At 34.8% G+C, this 20,332-nt stretch overlaps 2 protein-coding genes across 4 annotated transcripts; one reads left to right on the top strand and one right to left on the bottom strand.

The window, feature by feature from the left end:
* The first annotated feature begins 5,377 nt into the window (after nt 1-5,377).
* On the top strand, nt 5,378-6,033 carry LOC145587404 (uncharacterized). Its single transcript, XM_081644143.1, has one exon. It carries the CDS (start codon nt 5,434-5,436, stop codon nt 5,845-5,847), a length of 414 nt encoding a protein of 137 aa, XP_081500269.1. The 5' UTR covers nt 5,378-5,433; the 3' UTR covers nt 5,848-6,033.
* A 122-nt stretch (nt 6,034-6,155) lies between these two features.
* LOC145587402 (transcription initiation factor TFIID subunit 6-like) lies at nt 6,156-15,777 on the bottom strand. Of its 3 annotated transcripts, none has more exons than XM_081644140.1 (13): nt 15,635-15,777; nt 14,451-14,626; nt 14,256-14,342; nt 13,068-13,169; nt 12,887-12,995; nt 11,176-11,276; nt 10,954-11,091; nt 10,770-10,865; nt 8,900-9,024; nt 8,281-8,413; nt 7,253-7,378; nt 7,013-7,124; nt 6,156-6,666 (listed from the first exon to the last, which is right to left on the bottom strand). In XM_081644140.1, the coding sequence occupies exons 2-13, from the start codon at nt 14,574-14,576 to the stop codon at nt 6,299-6,301; spliced, it is 1,623 nt and encodes a 540-aa protein (XP_081500266.1). In that variant the 5' UTR covers nt 14,577-14,626; nt 15,635-15,777; the 3' UTR covers nt 6,156-6,298. The 3 variants fall into 3 exon arrangements, with proteins under 3 accessions (XP_081500266.1, XP_081500267.1, XP_081500268.1); XM_081644141.1 differs by having other exon boundaries at nt 14,451-14,653; nt 15,635-15,760; XM_081644142.1 differs by lacking the exons at nt 14,256-14,342; nt 14,451-14,626; nt 15,635-15,777 and adding an exon at nt 13,475-13,531.
* Nucleotides 15,778-20,332: the final 4,555 nt, after the last annotated feature.

The raw sequence follows: 20,332 nt of genomic DNA, 5'->3' as shown, positions 1-20,332 counted from the left end.
ATTTTTTGTCTTTTTTTTGGGTAACTTTAAACATAATACAGTTTTTATATAAATAGACAGCAAGAAAGTTTTATAAAGGTAATTTAATTACATTCATTCACTAATAATTGATTTTAAGTCATTTAAAATGTGATTCTTTACTAATAAAGTGTAGATAATTTTTATTTGTATTGGGTTACTTTTATGCATATTGGGGTAACTTTTAATCACTTTAAGCTATCTTTATAATCAGGGCCGTCTTAACCAATTTAGGGGCCCTGCGCTATTTTTAAATTAGGCCCTGATGATTTTAAAACATATAATTTTAAATATGAAATTATGCTTTATAGTTTTTTAACTCATTGCTTTTAGCCTTCTTTTTTTTACATAATAAAACACATAAAACTTATGTTTGTATTAATAAGTTTATGAATTTGATAATAGCATTTCATTTTCAAGTTTAACCCATATATTTCCTTTTTTGAGAGAGAGAAACTATATATATTTATTAATTTTTTTGAATAAATATGTTTATCAATTAATTAACCTAAAATGTAAAGTTTGATTAGTCTGTTTATTACATTAAAAAAATAGCAAAATTGGCCTGGTCTCTTAATTCCTTAGAGTCCTAGACTATTGACCGAACAAACAAAAAATAATAAAAAGAAAAAGGAAAAAAAAAAAGTAAAATAAAGGCTGGAAAAAAAAGAAAGAAAAGAGAATGGCAGAAATTTTTAAAATATATATATAAAAAAAAAAAAAAGACATGGTGGCTCGAACCACGGCACAACAACCCAAGACTGAAGGATTTGAGTATTTGATTGCTACCAACTTAGCAAATTTCACTCTCAAAAGACATTGGGCATTAATTTTTTTTTTATATCAATAACAATTTTTTTTTCAATTGGGGGCCTCTCCATTTCGGGGCCCTGTGCTATAGGTTTCTTTGCACAATCTCATAGCCAGCCCTGTTTATAATGAATGTACAATAATTACTGTACATCCGATTTTTTTAAAAAATTTGTGTTTTTTTACACACTCACAATTGACGTTCTACCTCTATTACTGTCTGTCGTCGATCCAATTCATTTTCATAAGGCCTTGTTCACTTCACCTTAAGTATTTAGTAATACAATTTCAATTTAGATACTTCATACATGTTTAATTCTATAAAAATAATTTCAGTTTAGAAAAAATAAGTTTAGTTTAGTAAAAATCAATAAATTCAAAGAAGAAATTTAATAAAGAATCAGTAAAAAATAATTTATGTTCAGTAAAATTAATTTCATATGAGCAAAAATATAGTGAAGTGAACCAAACCTAATTGTGTTTTTAAATTATTTACGATAGCTAAACATATAATGTTAGAGATATTGTTATGTACACCCGGATGTACCGTACACCAATGAGTATTTTGTTCTCATTTTAATGACTTTTTTTCATTTAATCATCAAATAAAAAGCAATAACTAACCTTAGGTTAGTTGGGTGTATATAATAAATTTTATAATGTTACACATAGTTAGAATAAGCAATATAATGATAGTGAGGGATATGTCAAGTGGTAAGAGGTCTCATTACGATTCCAAAGAGAACATGGGATTAAATCATGATCATTCTTAAAATGACTATTACAGCCTAAAATAGATAGCACGTAGTGATTGGATTAAAAATATAGCTCTGAGATAAATTTCGCATGTTTCTCAGAGATAGAAAGTTAAAATTTCTCGTGAAAAAGTCGAGGGGATAGATTTTAGTTTTCCTCTTTGTCCCAAATAAAAAACATTTATCTCTCCATCAACTTTTTAGTAAGGAAACTAGTTTAAGGCCCGTGCCATGCACAGTAAATCTAGTTTTTGTAAGAATATCCAACAAATAAAATTTGATAAAACATACACATCAAATATAGAAATTATAATGTCATAATCTATCTATATTAATAAGCAAGCAAAAAATTAAACAAAAATGGATTTTTTGCAATTTACTATTACTTTTTTGCAAAATTTAATAATACTCCATTTGAAAGACAATTAAAAAGGATTGTGATATGTCTATTTTATATAGTGTTTTACCCCCATCCCTTGGTCATAATTAGTAGTGTTTTTGGCTCTTTAGAATCACTTTTATTACTAATTGGTATTTTCGTAGTTTCGATTGAGTTTTGTAGGGAATTGCACATTTGGAGCATTTTTCCGAGATTTTATGGAGCAACTACGAGCATTGGAGGAGGACGACCACTTTTCGTAGCCCAAGGCCGGTTGGAGTCATCGAATCGGTGATTAAGGGCTCGACATATGAGATACCGAGACATTGGACACTAAGTATTAAAGCCCCAAAGAGGAAATTCAGATTGGGCCGGAGAATCGGAGCCCAATCGAAGTCCAAGAGTAGCCCAAGTGACCTTGCCCGATCAGGCCGCCCCCGCCCTGGGGCGCGCCCGGCCGGGCGGGGCGGAAGAAGAAAAGAGGCCTTCGCCCGATCTCGTGCCCGACCGGGCGCGAGAGAAGCTTTATGATTGAAAAAAAGGCGCGCCCGACCGGGCGATGTGGCGCCCGACCGGGCACATGTTTCTAGAGGAAGATTAGGCGTCGTTTTACTTTGTTTTAACTTAGGATTTTCTAACTTAGTATAAGTACTCTTTTGTTAAGCGAGTTGAGGACTACTTCTTACTCTCTTTCTCTCTCTAACTTTTCTCTCTCTCCCCCCTTAATTAAACTCTTAGTATTATTTTCTCTCTCGTTTCTCTCTCTACAACTCTTGGTTTAATTCAATCTTTTATTTCCGTCAACTTTGGTAACGATTTCTTCTCTATTAATTTTAGTATTTTAATTCATCATGTCTTGTTTATTTGCTTCAATTAGTTTAGATTTAATTATGTGTGAGTAGTTTTCTTTCTAGGGTTTATGAGGATCCATAAATAATATGAAGGGGTAATTTATTGTTGTTGATTGACAATGCTAGATTTATTTCCTATTGATTGATTTAATGTTATGCAATTAGACTTGTGCAGGTTTAATATGTGTGAGTTTAGCAATATTGGTTCGAGATTCGAGAGATGAGAATTGATGTTTAGGCTTAGTTTCAATAGGCAGATTAATTTATAAATGATTAAGTCGAGATTCGAGAGATGAGATTTAATACCGGTAGATTAATTTTGTGATTGTAATACGTAGCGAAAGCCCTTTATGATCTGATTAATTGATGCATTGATGGTTGATCATTATGTTTTACCCTGGAATATTATTTATCGGTGAACCTATACCCTACGCTTTTATTTATTGATTTCTCCCCACTTTTACCTCCCTTAGTTTAATTCATCATATCTATAATTTAGTTACTTAATAATTTAGATTATTTTTATTAATTAGGAATAAATTGACTTGTTTCCCTGTGGTTCGACCCTACTTCCCTATCTACTTTAGTTAGAAAACTTATGTTATTCTTTTGATTAGGTGATACGACTATATCCTGTCAGATTGTGTATAAAAAAATTATGAACACGAAGTAAAATAAAAGGAATATATTTGTCATAAAGACAACATAAAAGATTTGGAATGGTATGATTATAGAAACAAAATCAAATATTGACAAAAAAAAAATTTTCATAAAAATAACATAAAATATTTTGAATGATATTATTATCGAATCAAATGTTAACAAAAAAAAAAAAAAAGTAAAAAGGGAAGAGGAGTTTTAGAGGGAAAAAACAGCACCAGGATGTGACACGTGTCACTCTCGGTGTCTGTTTTAGTATTAAGTTATTGATTGGAATGATATTATTATATAATAAAATGTTAACCAAAAAAATGTAAAAAGGGAAGGGGAGTTTGGAGGGAAAAACACACCAAGATGTGACACATGTCACTCCCGGTGTCTGTTTTAGTATTAAGTTATTGATTATTGATTATTACTTTTTTGCAAAATTTAATAATACTCCATTTGAAAGGTAATTAAAAAGGATTGTGTATAAAAAAATTATGAACACCAAGTAAAATAAAGGAATATATTTGTCATAAAGACAATATAAAAGATTTGGAATGGTATTATTATAGAAACAAAATCAAATATTAACAAAAAAAAATTGTCATAAAAAATAACATAAAATATTTGGAATGATATTATTATAGAATCAAATGTTAACAAAAAAAAAAGTAAAAAGGGAAGACGAGTTTTAAAGGAAAAAAACAGTACCAGGATGTGACACGTGTCACTCTCGGTGTTTGTTTTAGTATTAAGTTATTGATTGGAATGATATTATTATATAATCAAATGTTAACCAAAAAAATGTAAAAAGGGAAGGGGAGTTTGGAGGGAAAAACAACACCAGGATGTGACACATGTCACTCCCGGTGTCTGTTTTAGTATCAAGTTATTGATGATTATTGATTATTACTTTTTTGCAAAATTTAATAATACTCCATTTGAAAGACAATTAAAAAGGATTGTGTATTAAAAAAAATTATGAACACCAAGTAAAATAAAGGAATATATTTGTCATAAAGACAATTTAAAAGATTTGGAATGGTATTATTATGGAAACAAAATCAAATAAAAAAAAAATTGTCATAAAAAATAACATAATATATTTGGAATGATATTATTATAGAATCAAATGTTAACAAAAAAAAAAGGGTAAAAAGAAAAGGCGAGTTTTGAAGAGAAAAAACAGCACTAGGATGTGACACATGTCACTTTCGGTGTCTGTTTTAGTATTAAGAGTTATTGATTAATGGTATTATGCCCTATAATTTAAATTAACTAACTTGAGACCTCATATACCACAAAGTTTCATGAATTAGATATCCTAAAATCTACTTTTTGTTGAATTATAGTCAACTTATTTTTACTAATAAAACTAGTAACATTTTTCACACCAAAACTAGTTCATAAAATTCAAGTAGATTCTTATTGAAACTAGCCACGTGATCGTTTTAAATTATAAATATTACAAGTTTGACTCAAATTAGGTCGAATATTAATATATAGATTTTAAAAATTACAAGTTTGACTCAAATTAGGTCGAATCCGCGAAAAAGGATGTACACAATTTATAACTTTCGCACCGGCCTATAACTTAATCGTGGAGGCAAGAATCAGATGCAAATTGAAGCATTTGTTCCTGCTTGCGCCTTTTTAACCAGCCCATTGAATAAAAAAGCGAGTCAATTATTTCTTTAATCTTTGTACTTTGAGCCATTATTTTTCGTCCTCTGATTTTGAACCCGTTTATTCTTTCAAGTCTAAAATGTTAATTTAACTTCAATATATTAATCAACGGTCAAAAACTACTTGACAAGAAACCTTCCACTCGCTTTAGAAACCAAACTATATATATATGTACGCATGCCATACTTCTCTTTCATCACAACAAAATCAAACTTACAAAGACTAAAGCCCAAGTTTCTTTTTAATTATTCCGAAAATTTCCCAATAAGCTTAATATTAACCTACAAGAATGAGTGTGGAGCTCTTGGATAGTGCCACAATCACAAATTTTGTGGAAGACGAGGAGGCTTTCAATAGCTCGATTGAAGACCACTTCGCCATCCTCGACACCAACCATGATGGAATCCTTTCTTATCCTGAGATGCTCAAGGAGCTTCAAGGTCTCCGTGTTTTCGAGACCCACTTTGGGATTGATGTTAAGATTGAACCAGAAGAGCTTGCCACCACTTATGGGGCGCTGTTTGTTCAGTTCGACCATGATCTCAATGGGGGTGTTGACATAGAAGAATTTAAAGCTGAGACTAAGAGGATGATGCTTGCTGTGGCTAATGGTCTGGGGGTCTTACCCATTCATATGGTGCTGGAAGAAGATAGCCTCCTCAAGAAAGCTGTAGAGCGGGAGTTAGCCAAGATTGCAGCATAGATTATATCCATTAACATAAAGATGTTTCCTGTGTAATCAATACTAGTTTACTAAAATTATGAATTTCTTTCTCCCTCTTTGGGAAAATCATGTTGAACACAAATAAAATGTATACAAGAAATGTGATAAGCAATTAAGCAGCGATTGAAGAGTTAGAGAATAAGAAAAAAGTCCCAACGTAAAAACAGGGACTCGTATCTATGCAACATATGGACTGGATATGAACTTCTCTGGCAATTACTTTTTAATACCATCATCACTCCTCAATCCAGCCAACCACCCCGCCCCCCAAAACCCCATCTCCCCTCTCCAGTTTTTGTAGCTGCAGCTCAAGCTTTTGAGCAGAGTCTGAATGCCGTCTTTGTCAGTCAGGATGCTATCCTAGTGTTTCCTCAATTACTCCAAAGGACATATGATTATATACACAGAGAGCCTTAAAATTCTAAAAATGTCATAAAAACAACGACAACTCAGGAGTGGGAATGAAGGGAAAGATGCTCTCACCAAACAGCTCAAGCATCGATACAAGAACCTGTCCCGATTTCAAGTCATCCTTCCAAACCTGATTCAGGACCGCTGACAACTTCAGCAACTTTTCATCACTCTTATCTCTTTCATTATTACTGCCTACTTTCTCAGAATCAGTCATCTGCTTGGAGGTTGACGGTAGATCTGAGGCAACACTAGATGATGCAGCTACTTCTCCCTCAGTTTGTTTGACAGAAGGTGAGGTGTTGTTGTCCAGCAAAGGGCCATCAGTGGCTACTCTTTTGAGAGACGGTTGCTCTTCTATGTGCTCCATGCTTGCCTTGCGTTTTCCTAGCACAAAAAAATAAAATATAACAGTAGAGAAAAGTTAAAGCCCCAAACACCTATGAAATCTCCAGTATATGTAAATTTCATCAAATCAAATTTTTGATACTACAATAGGAAACCTCTTTTAGTTGGAAGGAGAGGGCAAAAGGTGGGTAAAGTGTCACTACATCCCATCTAAGTGTCATAATTTAATTGTATCACCAAATGTCTTAATAAAGAGAAAATATTGATGCACATCTAATTTCCTCCTTAACCTTTCACTCTTGTATGCATAGGTACAGATTACAGAACAGATGGAAGCCAAACATTAAACTAAGCAAGAACAAAAGATGACATCTTAGCTTCTCACCAGGTGCTAACATATTGACTCTTTCCTTCTTGCCCCAAATTTCATGACATGGCGGTGATGGCAAAGTAGGGAACATTTTGAGTATACCATAAATGCATTGTCCAGCTGCATGCTGAAAACCAATATACAAAAGTGATTATGTGATAAATGACTTGATGATACTACATAATATAGTCTGACAAGAAATTCTTCAGCATATAACCAGATCTTCATACTGAGTTGAGAAGAAAAAGAACTAACCAACAATGCTCCATAAACCCTCCAAGCTTCGTGCCTTTTCATTTCATTCTTTTGACTCTCAAGAGACATTTCATGTTCAAGAAGCCGCATATATGGCCCAAGATTTGGCAGAATAAGATGCCGGACCTAATAAGCAATTTAAAATGCTCCAATTGTCAATATTATGTTAAGAGCTGATATCCAAATCCAATAACATGTACTAACCAAAGTTTTGTAAACCACAAAACTGCGCACAAGAGAGCAACAGAGATGAAATGCCAATGAAAGACACGTAATAAGTAATCATAACCAGAGGGGAGAAATTTGGGGGGGGGGGGGGGGGGGTGGAGGGGGGGTTGTTTTTAACCCTCGTTTACTAATTAGTTTTTCCTAAAAAAAAAAAATCAAATGTTGGGAGGGTGCCAGAGCTCCCACCCATCCCCCCTGCACTCCACCACAGCAGCCCACCCCCCAAACCCACCTTAAACCTTACATTTAAAAAGGGAAAATGGCAAGAGGGACATTCTCAGAGAAGCAACGCTGAAGCTTTTCTGCTGAGCACAATCAACTTGCAATGACAATGAAAAAAGAACATCCCCCCCCCCTCTCTAGGCAAAACCTACCTTAATCCTTAAATAAAAAAAGGGGAAAGGCAAGAGGGAGATTTTCAGAGAAGCAACTCCAAATCTTTTCTGCTGAGCGCAATCAAGTTGATATGACAATGAAAACAGAGTTTATGAGGCAGAAGCGGTAGTGAGCATTTTCTAACCAGCATGCTTTGCAGCAGAACTTTCTTGTCATCGTCAAGTAATAATGGTGAATATGATGCAGATGATGGATGACAATAATGAATCGATGATAGTGACAATCACCATGCTAATTCCATCCACACTTATAGATGACTATCCCTTTTCTCCCATTATTCTTCCATTTGGACTAGGAAGACTTAGAACTAATCCTTGCAAAACTACCACAGCACAAAGGACATGCCAAATTCATATAAGTACATCATATAATAGTAGCTGCAAATTCACAATTTTGGAATATACCACATTGGGCCCTAGGGCAGCTAATCCTTGAATTGCACCATAGTGTTGAGTGATGGCTCGTTTGGGGTCCAAAAATGCATTTACCAACGTTCTTGTTAAGCGTGGCTGGAGATTGCTGTATGCATGCCCAAATCTGCAACTCATTTGAAGTAATACATATGTTAAATTTAATGTATAAGTTGAATACAATTATATCGAATCTTGTCTTTGAATATTAAAATATGACCCTTTCAAGAACTAATAGGAAGGACATGGAGCAGGTAGTCCAGTCCACTTACTAATGGAGGCAACTTGCACCAACTTATTTTTCCCACCAAAATAAATGAATAGAAATATGAAGGCCAGCTAGGCACAACAGTTGACAAGCAAATTGTAATTTATATTCCTCAACGACATCCCAAATCTAGAAATTTATTAAACAGGTCTAATGGTCAAACTCAAAAGATATAGGAGGTGTCAGACCAGAATATGAGACATGCATTTCAGCACTTTAGCCAGCTGAGCACCGTTACTGAGATGGATGTTACATACCATAACTCTAAGAAGAAAACTAGACTAATAGAAAGCTGAAAATGGTATATATCAGTCCTAAAGATGCAAGTAGGTATAGTATGCTTACCTTTTGCAAATTGAAGCAACTAGTTTTGCTGCAAAATCTCTCAGCTCCCAATGGTTATCAGCCAATCTATTGCCTAGTCTTTTGGCCACTAAACAGGAAACCACAGAGGGCATCAACTGATGTAGCTGATTCAAAGAAAAGTATATAAGGTTAACAAACCAAGGCAAATCCTGATGCGTGAATCACCAATTAAGTAGGCATATAACATTCTTAAGAGTTGGGGGGGGGGGGGGGGGGGGGGGACTGTGATCAGTGATGACATGATGTGAAATATGACATAATGTGATAAGTTAAATTATCCCTTTAGGCTCAAAAGATAATTAAACATATAAAACACGAAAAAATTTGTGTAGAACGGACTCACCGGGAGTCCGCCTACACAAATACACACCCCTTCCACTACCTTCTTCCACCACCCACTTCCGCTTTCTCAGCCAACACTCCATCGTCATAGCCACCCACCCTGCTGCTGCTATTTTCCGAACACACTTCCCCCAATTTCGCACAGCAGCAGCAAGCTGAACTCAGCCCACAAACGACCCCAATTCGACCACCACAACCACCGTCACAGCCCCTGCACCCACATGAACACCACCATCGCTGTCAATCATCGAAACCGTCATCATCATCATCATAAGCTTGGCAATCTTCATCGCCATCAGCGTCATGTAAATCTTGAGGATCCTTCCCCTCGCTCTCCTATTCCGGTAATTCTATCAAAATCTATGCAAATCAATAGTCTCCCGGACACCTAATGAATCCTAAGTCACAGTCTGCAAGTAGTTGCGAATAATTTGGCAGGGAGATTGGTAACTCCGTAAAATGAACATATTAAGCTCTGTTTGATACTTTGATGGACTAATAAGTATGTCTAGTGATATTACATGTTTGATTACTCATGTATGCATTTTGTGGAAGTGGAGTGACACAATTGTGACTCCCAGAGTAATGCCGAATTGTCATATTTTAGAATATTATTGTTAGATATTAGAATATTATAGTCATAAATTAGAATATAATTGTCAAATATTAAAATATTATTATCATACATTAGATCATTGTCATATATTAGAATATTAGATTATTAATATCAGATATTAAATTATTAATGTCATATATTAGAATATTATCGTCAGATACTAGAATATTAATGTCATATATATATTAGAATATTATTGTCAGACATATTAGACTCACGGTGAGTCTGATCTCACGCAAAACCTTCTCTATAAAATATCACTTATCGTGCTACTTAAAAAGAAATATGCAAATCTACACAATATAACAAGAATTGACTCAAATGGTAAGCAGCTTGATGTCGCTTAAGGGAGGTCTCCAGTTTAAGCCTCACTAAATGCTAAAAACTTTTGTTGGGAGACTCACTCACCATAAGCCAGGTGTGCAACACGAGTCGAATCAGGATGTAATCGGAGCTAAGCTCCGGTGAACCGGATGAAGCAAACTCATACGATAGATAGTTTAGCCAATATTCTATAATATAGAGCTTTAAGTTGTAACTGAGTTTTTCTTTGTTCTTCAACTAATGGTTTTTCTTTTCCCATCCCAAGTCATTTCTTTAATACATAAGGGTTGTAATTTTTAAGATAATATTGGAGGGAAACCTGCATATTCAAAGGCACACTCTTCACCCCTTAATAATCTTTAATTTCTTTTTGCACAGATACTAAGATTAGTGTTTGAAATGTGAATTTAAATTAAATGTGCAATTGCCACTATTAAATCAAATTATCATTTTAGCTTATTTGTCAATTTGATACACAGCTTAGTAAGAGAGGTAAATTTCTAACACGATCTACAGATAACACATTATAAAATTATTTGTTGAGCAAGCAGCAAGAACTGAACTCACATAAGGCTCTATTTGTATGTTAGGATTTTTTAGCAGACTACGAACAAGGCGCATCAAAGCAAATAGCAGATTAAAATCCCCTAGACCACGAGCAACCTGGCATAATAGCAGCCAATGTTAGCTGGCACTTTATGATGAAAAATCCCAACACAACTTTTTTTCCGGAACTTAGAAAACTTAGTACCTCATCGGCAATGAAACATGTAAAGTAGGGGACTAAGGGATGAAGCCCAGCATCAGTTGCCAAACTGACCAATGCTTCTTTGAAAAGAATGGTTTCAGAACCTCTAATAGTAAGCTCTGTGATTTTGTCAAAGTATAGCTGCATAACACATAATTTGAAATATTTAGTAAACAGCATTCAAGATGAATAATATAAGAAAAAAAAAACAATTCATACGGCTACCTGAAGCTCTCTAGATAGTACATGCTGAACTGGTACTTTGATGTCAATGGGAAGACTGTCATCCTTACATTCAGACCTTTTCCCGTCAGGAATGGTGATAACTAAGCATAACAAAAGAGGGAAAGAAAAGCTTTAAGGTTGAACATTTATGAGCAATAAAATTTACAACAAATCGATTATGGAAAAGGTTGTCATTTAAATTTCACTATGCAAGATAAATAGAAAATGGAGATAACTTTGCCAATTCACATTTTTAACAACTTAGCATGGACAGCAGCTCCCCATCAACAATTCCAAGGTGATAATCACCTAAAAAGCGGAATGATGGCCAAGTAGGACTATAAAGACAGAACTACAGGGATTCAAAACCTTGAAGTTAAGAAAGAACACCAACTTGCATTTTCTAATTTTTGGTACAAGGATTTCCTACCATACTGAGCAAGTTAATTACAGTATAACATTAATTTTAGGGAGTTCGTTATGGAAGGCATCTAAATCAACACTGAACTGCAAACATGTCAGGCATTTATTATACTGTGCACTCATTCCATATCATATTAATACATGAGCTTTCATTGATTTCCTAGTTCACAACACTTAACATTTTTGTTGATGCAACAGAATACCTCATGCAGCTGTGCTATACAACAACAGCAACAACAAAACCTTAGTCCCAAAATGATTTGGGTTGGCTAACATGAATTGTCATAAGGAACCGCCCAACACTAAAAAAGGGACATAACAAGATAATAAGTTGAAAGAGTTTGGAAAAAGGCGTATAAAAGTGAGAAAAAGAAAGAGCATCCAAGTACAAATTTTTTAAAAGTGAACCAAGAATAAAATTCAATAAAGTTTTAAAGGAGTGGTAAAAAAAGTGAGTTAAAAACATAAAGGTTTGAGAAAACTTTAGCAAAGGAAATCAATACGGTTCATAGCAGTAGTCGTGCTATGATACAAGTAATTACTAGGGGTGAGCAAACCGGGTACCCGGTCAAAATTTTAGGACCCGGACTTGGAATTGGTTGGAACCGGGTCCTAAAATTCGGAACCGGAATTGGAATTGGTTTAATCGGGTCCTAAATTTTAGGAATTGGAATTGGAACCACCGGGTACCGGTTCCGGTTCCGGGTACCCACTTATGTATGTAATTGTTAAAATATAATACAAATTATAATTCTTATTTTAGTTAGTATCATTATTAGTGTTTAACACTTGTATTTATATATGCATTAAGCTATTTGTATTCATGCTAGGTATTAATAGTACTTTTTTTATTGTACAAATTAGATACATTTAACATATTTTTATTATTTAAAATTTATTTAGTTTAGGATATATTGGATAACCGGGTACCCAACCGGTTCCGGGTCCAAAAAGTTGAGAATTGGAATTGGAATTGGTTATAACCAAGCCCTTAATTTATTACCCGGAATTGAAACCACCGGGTCTAATCTCGATTCCGGACCCGCCGGTTCCTAACCGGTTCCGGTTCCAATTCCGGGTACCCGGAATTTTTGCTCACCCCTAGTAATTACTGCAGATCTGACATTAAGATGAGAAGAGGAAATAAGGTTGAGTTTTTTCGGGTAACTAGTAAGTAATCATCATACTGCCTATAGGACTTGTAATCTTGAAATCACTTCAAAACTGATCATAATGCTGTGAAATGTGTACAAAACACATGTACAAAAAAGGAGCCTCAGCAACTTACCTTCCACAGGGGCATTTTCAGGAATTGCAGGTTGCACCCCTTCTATGGCTAGCCAATGGCACATGATTGATGTATCAAGTGGAGCTTTTGGTAAAGGAGCTTCAATAATCTACATTTTGAGAAGAGGTCAAATAAAATTGGACTTCAATCTTAGCCATAAAGAGAATTTAGGTCACTTTACATCTTTGAAGTCCACATCCTTATCCTCAATGTAGAACAAATCCATGTGCCCCACAACTTTTTTAAACCTTGAAGGGGTTCCTGAAGCAAAGCCATAAACTGGCTGACAAATAAAGACAGTAGAATCAATAGAAAGGGGCAGGTCAAAGAAAGCCCTGCAATTAGTGGCTCTCCACCAAAATAATAATCACTCTTATGATCTTATCAGAAAATCGATAAATGGACAGCTAAGTTCTTTTTTAAAAAACCAAAATAATGTACTAATTCATAGAAGAGCAAACAATCTCAAAGTTACCAATATCACTATTGGGAAGGTGAAATAATTTTTTTTGTTTGTGAAGCATGTATAAGAGCAAAGAGCTTTCACAAACAAACACATAATAAAATTGGGGACAACTTGGTACCTACCTAATTCCATTAGTAGTTAGGTTCTGCATCTCAACCAAGATATAGCATATCTATAGCCTACACAATGTAGAGTGATAAAGTTACCAAAATTACATAGAATTTGAATTAGATATCTTGACATATTTCACTGATATCAAAATAAATTTTTAGATTCCAAGCCTCATAACTTGGCATTGTTGAAGCTAATTCTAAAAGAATAAAGAAAATTTTTAAGTCTCACAATACGGCTACATATAGAAACTTTGTTCCCCCCTCTAGGGAAAGTATTTGTTAAGTCCAACAGAAAATCACTAATTCCACATAGCATTAGAAATGAAATTAATATATATAATGATGTATCGAGTTATAGTAATGAAGGTAACCACCATGTCACAATCACACCCCACATCCCGACTGCAACAACAAAAAAAAATAAAAAAATTATAACATAAAAGTACCAAAGGTTAATAGCAACTAATGTCCATCTCTCTATGATAATCATTAGTGTAGTTATCCTTGGGGTCTTAGCGCCATTTAACAGCAACCATCATGGATAAATAGCAAGACTATTACATCCTAATGCTAAGTGAGTAAGTGTACATTCATGCCCCACTTATATCACATCAGTTAAATAAAAACTCATACAATCATGAACATCTACCAAACTCCAAACAAGAAGAACAATTAACTTTAACTGGCGTGATAAGTCAAATGAAATTGGCAATGAAAGTCATGAATGTCTTGATTAAATCAAACTGTATACAAACTGCAAGCCCCTCTATCCAAACACTTGAAAACACACCTCAACGTTTCTAATGCTGAGTGCAGTAACCACGTCATCTGTAGTTAAAATAGTTCTCCTTGAATGACGCATACATTTAATAGCTTCCTGTCACAATGGAAACATAAATAGAAGCTCGTCTAAGAAATTGTAAACATTAATGTAAGGTAAACAGTGGATTAAAAAAGGAAAGCAATTCAATTAACATATTGAAACCTGCATAAGCTCACGCATTCGGTACTCAACATCTGGAGCAAGAGTAAGTGCAGCATCTACAGAAAGATTGTTGATCCCTACACTTTGTGCTATAACCTCAATAGATTCTTTGGGCACGATGCTCATCTTATTCCTCTTTTGTGTTTTATAAGATGTGTAACTCTAAATATTCAGCTCTGCATCAATTATAAAGATAAATTGAACTGAACAAATGTTAGAAAAAAAAGCAATATCTACTTAATGAAGTGATTCTGAGGATTAATTTGAAGTTCACTTGTTTGTGAAAAATCCTAGTTTCATGGTACTATATCTTACCATCAAAAACCAAAAAAATTACATAGTATTTACACTCTTCCACTTATTATGATAATCCACCACAAATTCAATTAATTTTATTTACAACTTTAGTAAACTTGGCACTATAAAGTATATTCTTCCATCAGATACCATCAAAATTTATTCTCTCTTGACTCTTACAGTCTTACTATTATCTAGGTATCATATCCCGCCATCAAATACCATCAATTTTATTTACAACCTTCCTATTGACTTGGCACTATACCCCGCCATTGAATACCATCGATTTTATTCACACCCTCCATAACAACCTGGTATTATATCCTGCAACCAAATACCATCATATTATACTAACCCCTCTTCCTATTAGCTTGGTACTGCATTTCACCATCAAATTGATTTAAATTCTTCCCATTATCTGAATCACCAAGTTCAATAAGGGGTGCTAACCCTATCAAATTAGCACAAATGGGAGTTAGCTTGCCTCGGCTCGAGTTCATAGGATTTAGCCGGACTCAGCTTGAGCACAAAGCCACTCGGCTCGGGTTCTAAATTCTAATTTCCTCAAAATGGTTCAGCCCACGGACTAGATTAAGCTCGACAAATGCAACACATTAACAAGCAAATTTGACTCAATACTCAAATTTTGCAGGAAAAATCACATCAAATTCTTCACGCTTAAGAATATCAACGTAAAATTGTAAAATTCTAACAAAAACTTGCTCATAATTACAGTAATTATAACCAATAGCTCATTCATCCACCTTAGAAGAACCCTAAATTAAGTATACTGATAATTAGATTAATAATAGTGTGAAACAAAACCCTAAATTGTGGAATTGATAATCGATAGAAAAAAATAATAATAAATAAATAAAACGTATTACCTCTAAAGCAATTTCAATGGAGGAGAGGAAGCTCTGAAGTTGCTTCAATGGAGAACTCGGAGTACGCTTCAATGGAGGAGAGGGAGAGACAGAGAGTGCAGCGTAATAGTGAAAAACTGAAATTTTCCGATCAGAAATTTAAAAAAAAAAAAATAATAATGAAATGAAACGCATATAATGTCAACCGTCAGATCAAAATAATATCAACGGTCATTACCCAATCTCATTAAGTTAGGCTCAAATTCAAGTTTAGAACTTATGATCGTTTTTTGTTTTTAATTTTCAAATTTTAAAAAACAAAAAGATAGAAAAATTAACATAAAAAATTGTTTGACTACCTTCATATTTTTTACAACTTTGGGTATTATTTGTGAGATGTAAAATATTTCAAAATTACAAAAATAAAATATAAAACGGAGGTAATATTTTTGTGCAGTCAATTATGATTTAATAGAGGAAAATTTGTAAATTGCAGCCATTTAAAACTTGTATTTGTAAATTGCAGTCATTTAAAAAAAATTGCAAATTGTAACCCAAAAGTTGTTATAAATTGTAAATTGCAACCCAATTTAATTTTTTCATCGGTTTGCATGTCGAAAAATGTTCGATTAAGGTTTTATCGGTCTTAAGAGTCCGAATTGAGCTCGGAATTGGCAAAAAAATAACGTAAGTGCCTCGTTTTTACAACGAAAAAATAGTTGCCCACAAATCGATACATTTTTGTTACGCAAAACGAGGCACTTACGTTATTTTTTTGCCAATTCCGAGCTCAATTCGGTTTCTTAGCCCTAAAATGGCTGCTAAAACCTTAATCGAACCTTTTCCGACACGCAAACCTATGAAAAAATTGAATTGGGTTGCAATTTACAATTTATAACAACTTTTAGGCTGCAATTTGCAATTTTTTTTTTAAACAACTGCAATTTACAAAATAAAAGTTTTAAATGGCTGCAATTTGCAAATTTTCCTTTTATAAAACAAAAACAAAAAATATCGAAGAAAACTACGTCGATACCGAATAGACCTTACATGTTTGATTTATTAAATAGATTTTTTGACAATAACCACAATATTATGAAATATTGTGTAGATATCCATTATCCTCCTTTATCATTGCGGAATATTCTGATTAGGGTTTATTGTTATCTAAGCAAACCCTAATTATATTGTATGTATACATATATCCCACTATATGGAATAATATAGACTAATCTATTCTCTCTCCCTCTCTCATATTTTTCTCCTTATTTCACAACACGTTATCAGCACCAAAGCTCTAAGCGACCGATCAATTAAGATCAAAATTTAATCAAAATCAAAGGTGTGAACAAAGAAAAGTAGATTGGGGCATTCTCTTCGCTTGTCTGATAAAAGGTGTGAGCAACGGAACGAAGGAAGCCTTCATATGAGGAAAACATTACCTATTGATGGAGGGTTCTATAGGAGTAATCAAGTTCATGCAATGAATGATTAATGGAGGAAATCAGGGAAGTTCTTCCTTTAAATTTATATCATTGGTAAACATTTTTTTAGGAAAAATTGTAAATAACCACCTGTCAAAGCACCTAAAATTGATTTTACCACCTATTTTTTTCATAATTTTAAATAACCACCTGTAAAAGGCTAAAAATATTGATATCACCACCTGTAGCCTGTTTCCGGCCATTTTTCCGATTGTGGGCCCCACGTTTATATTTCCCCTCCCTTCTCCTTTCATTTCCCACGATTTTCCCCTATTTCATTTATATCACTCTGACCTTCTTCATTCAATTCCTTCAACCTCCCCGATTAATTGATGCTATGAATTCCTTTGACCCCAATTTCTTTGCTCTTTCTCTCTCTCTCTCTCTTAGCTAACCTAAGTAATTAAGTTTCCTTTTTCATTTATGTTAGTTTCTTAGGGAATGTTGTGTTTGGGGGTTTGTGAAGTAGGATATAGATGTACCTAGGCTATTTAACATATGGTATAAACAAAAGGGGAAGACTTGGGCTACTGGTAAAAGGGAAATAGTAAACCAAGAAGAGGTAAATGGTTTTTTAGAGACAGTGAACAAGGTTGGGGAACTTATACTTTATTGCACTATTGGGCTGGATGAAGAAAGGGAGCCAGAACCATTAGATGTAGTTGCAACCCAAGCTAGTCAAAACATCCCAAACAACCCCATCACTAATGAAGTCTTACCTAGAAGAAGCCCTAGGATAAAACATGTTACTTCTGAGGGGAAGGGAGAGATAGAAACCACTACAGAGAAGGGAGAGGAAGATTTACAAAGTGGTGCAAGATCTAGAAAGGGAAAAGAGAAGGTGGGGGAAGGTTCAGAGGCAAAAGCAAGATCTAGGAAGCTTGAGTTTGAGTCTAAGAATTCTGGTTCTGATTCTACTGATTTCAGTGACTTGGACATAGGCTGGGAGATTGGAGAAGAGGATTGGGAGACTGAAAGTGTGATTGAGAGGAGTATTAAAGATATATTGGGGGAGGTGAACTGCAGTTTAAGGGAGGAGGAACCAAAAGGGGAGGTCAGGGCTTTGTATAAGCTTACACAGCTAGAAAAAGAGCTTGACTGCAGACATCTTAGGGTACAGGAAGAGATCTGTGATGATTCTGATGAACTAAGGAGCATCAATGGTTCAGATGAGGAGGAAGATAATTCTCCATGGTTTAATGCTTTGACAGATTTCAAAAAGCCTGTGCAGTTGTTGAAGGATCAAAAATTCATAAATAGTACAGTCTTGAGGAAAGCATTGAGAGTACATGCAGTGGAGAACAGGTATGAAGTTTATTTGCATAATGATAGTAAAAGAATAACAGTTCATTGCAAAAGGAGATGTGGATGTGGTTGGATTGTAAAAAAAAAAAAGTAGACTACCTAAGTGTACTTGTGCTACTGGTATTAGGTGTCAATATAAGGTGAATGCCTGGAAGTTACCAAATGAACAAGGGTGGAAAATAAAGAGCCTGTATTTGAAGCATAAGTGTATGAGAGTGAAGAAAAATAGTCAGTTGACTGCTGAATACTTAGCTGAGCAGTATTTGGAGGATTTTAGAACAGATCCAAACTGGAAGATTAAGAGTTTTAGGCAAATAATAGTTAGTGACTTTGGTATTAGTGTAAGCTATTTTAAGGCGTGGATGGCTAGAGCTAGGGCCAAACTTGAGATTTATGGGTCAGCAACTGAGCAGTATTCAAGAGTATGGGATTATGGGAAGGCTATACGCAAGCATAATCCAGGTTCTAGTGTGTGTGTTGTTGTAGATTCAATTGAGAAACCCGAGCCTCCATTTTTTTTTTGAGAATGTACATTTGTCTGGATGCATTGAAGAAAGGGTTTCTGGATGGATGTAGACCACTTATAGGAGTAGATGGATTCCACTTAAAAGGGGCATACCCGGGTCAGATACTTGTGGCAGTTGGTAAGGATGGTAATAATAGCATATATCCAATTGCTTAGGCTACGGTGGAAATAGAGAAAAAGGATTCTTGGACATGGTTCTTGGAACTCTTAATGGCAGATCTTGGTGATGAAGACCAGGGATATGGATGGACATTTATGTCTGATAGGCAGAAGGTAATTATCCTTCTACACTTACTTATTGTTGTTCAATTTTTCCTGGTTCTTTTCATTGATTGCTTGTGTTGTTTGTTTTTAGTTGTTTGAAATTAGGGATTATTGGAAGCTTTTCAGGTTGTTGTGCCTAAAGCTAATACAAGGTATTGTGTGAGACACATTTGGGCAAACTTCAAGTTACAGTTTACTGGGACAACATTTAAAGAACTGTTTTGGAGTGCTGCAAGAGCTACAACCTTGGTATGTTTCTCTATGTATTTAGTCTTTGTATTTATACATAAATAACTACTGTTGTTTCTACTGTGATGTGGTTGCAAGAGCATACAGTGACTTGTTTTTTTTTCACTTGTTTTATTTGAAATAGTTTGATTTTGAGGTGGCCATGGAATCCATTAAATTTCTTAGTGTTGATGCTTATGAGTACCTTACTGAAACCCCCCCCCTCGGTCACTGGTCAAGACATGTCTTTTCCCCTAATTGCAAGTCAAATATGTTGTTAAATAACATATATGAGACATTCAATGCGGTGATTAGAGAGGCTAGGGATAAGCCCATTTTGACACAGATGGAGTGGATGCGAAGATATATGATGAAAAGGAACTCTGAAAAATGGGAATTATATGACAAAATGGGGGGGGGGGGGGGAGGTGGTTCCTTATGTCCACAAGGTCTTTGAAGGGATAGAGAAAGCAGCTAGGCATTGTATAGTGCAAGTTTCAAGGGGTGATACATATGAAGTTGTTCTAAATGGGGATCAAGTCTCAGTTGATCTTTCCCAAATGACTTGTACTTGTTACCATTGGGAGCTAACTGGGCTCCCTTGTGTACATGTCTTTGCTTGCATGATGGATTAAAGGGTTGACCTAGTAGACTATGTGGATAGCTACTATCATGTCTCCACTTACTTTGCAGCATATAGGCATTCCATTACCCCTGTCCCTGGTCCAAAACACTGGGAAAAAGTTAAACTCAAGGCACCTCTCCCACCAGAAATCAAAATACAACCAGGGAGGCCCAAGATGAAGAAAAGAAAACTTGAAAAAGGGGAGGGCACATCAGAAGACCCAAAAAATAAGCCTTCAACATCAAAGAAACAAAAGCATTGCAGTAGATGTGGCAAGGCAGGCCATT

The sequence above is a fragment of the Chenopodium album genome, chromosome 17, assembly GCF_948465745.1.
Source record: "Chenopodium album chromosome 17, dcCheAlbu1.1, whole genome shotgun sequence".
Classification (NCBI taxonomy): Eukaryota; Viridiplantae; Streptophyta; class Magnoliopsida; order Caryophyllales; family Amaranthaceae; genus Chenopodium; species Chenopodium album.
The sequence above is the reverse complement of the archived record's forward strand: the minus strand, read 5'-3'. Positions and strand labels throughout refer to the sequence as shown.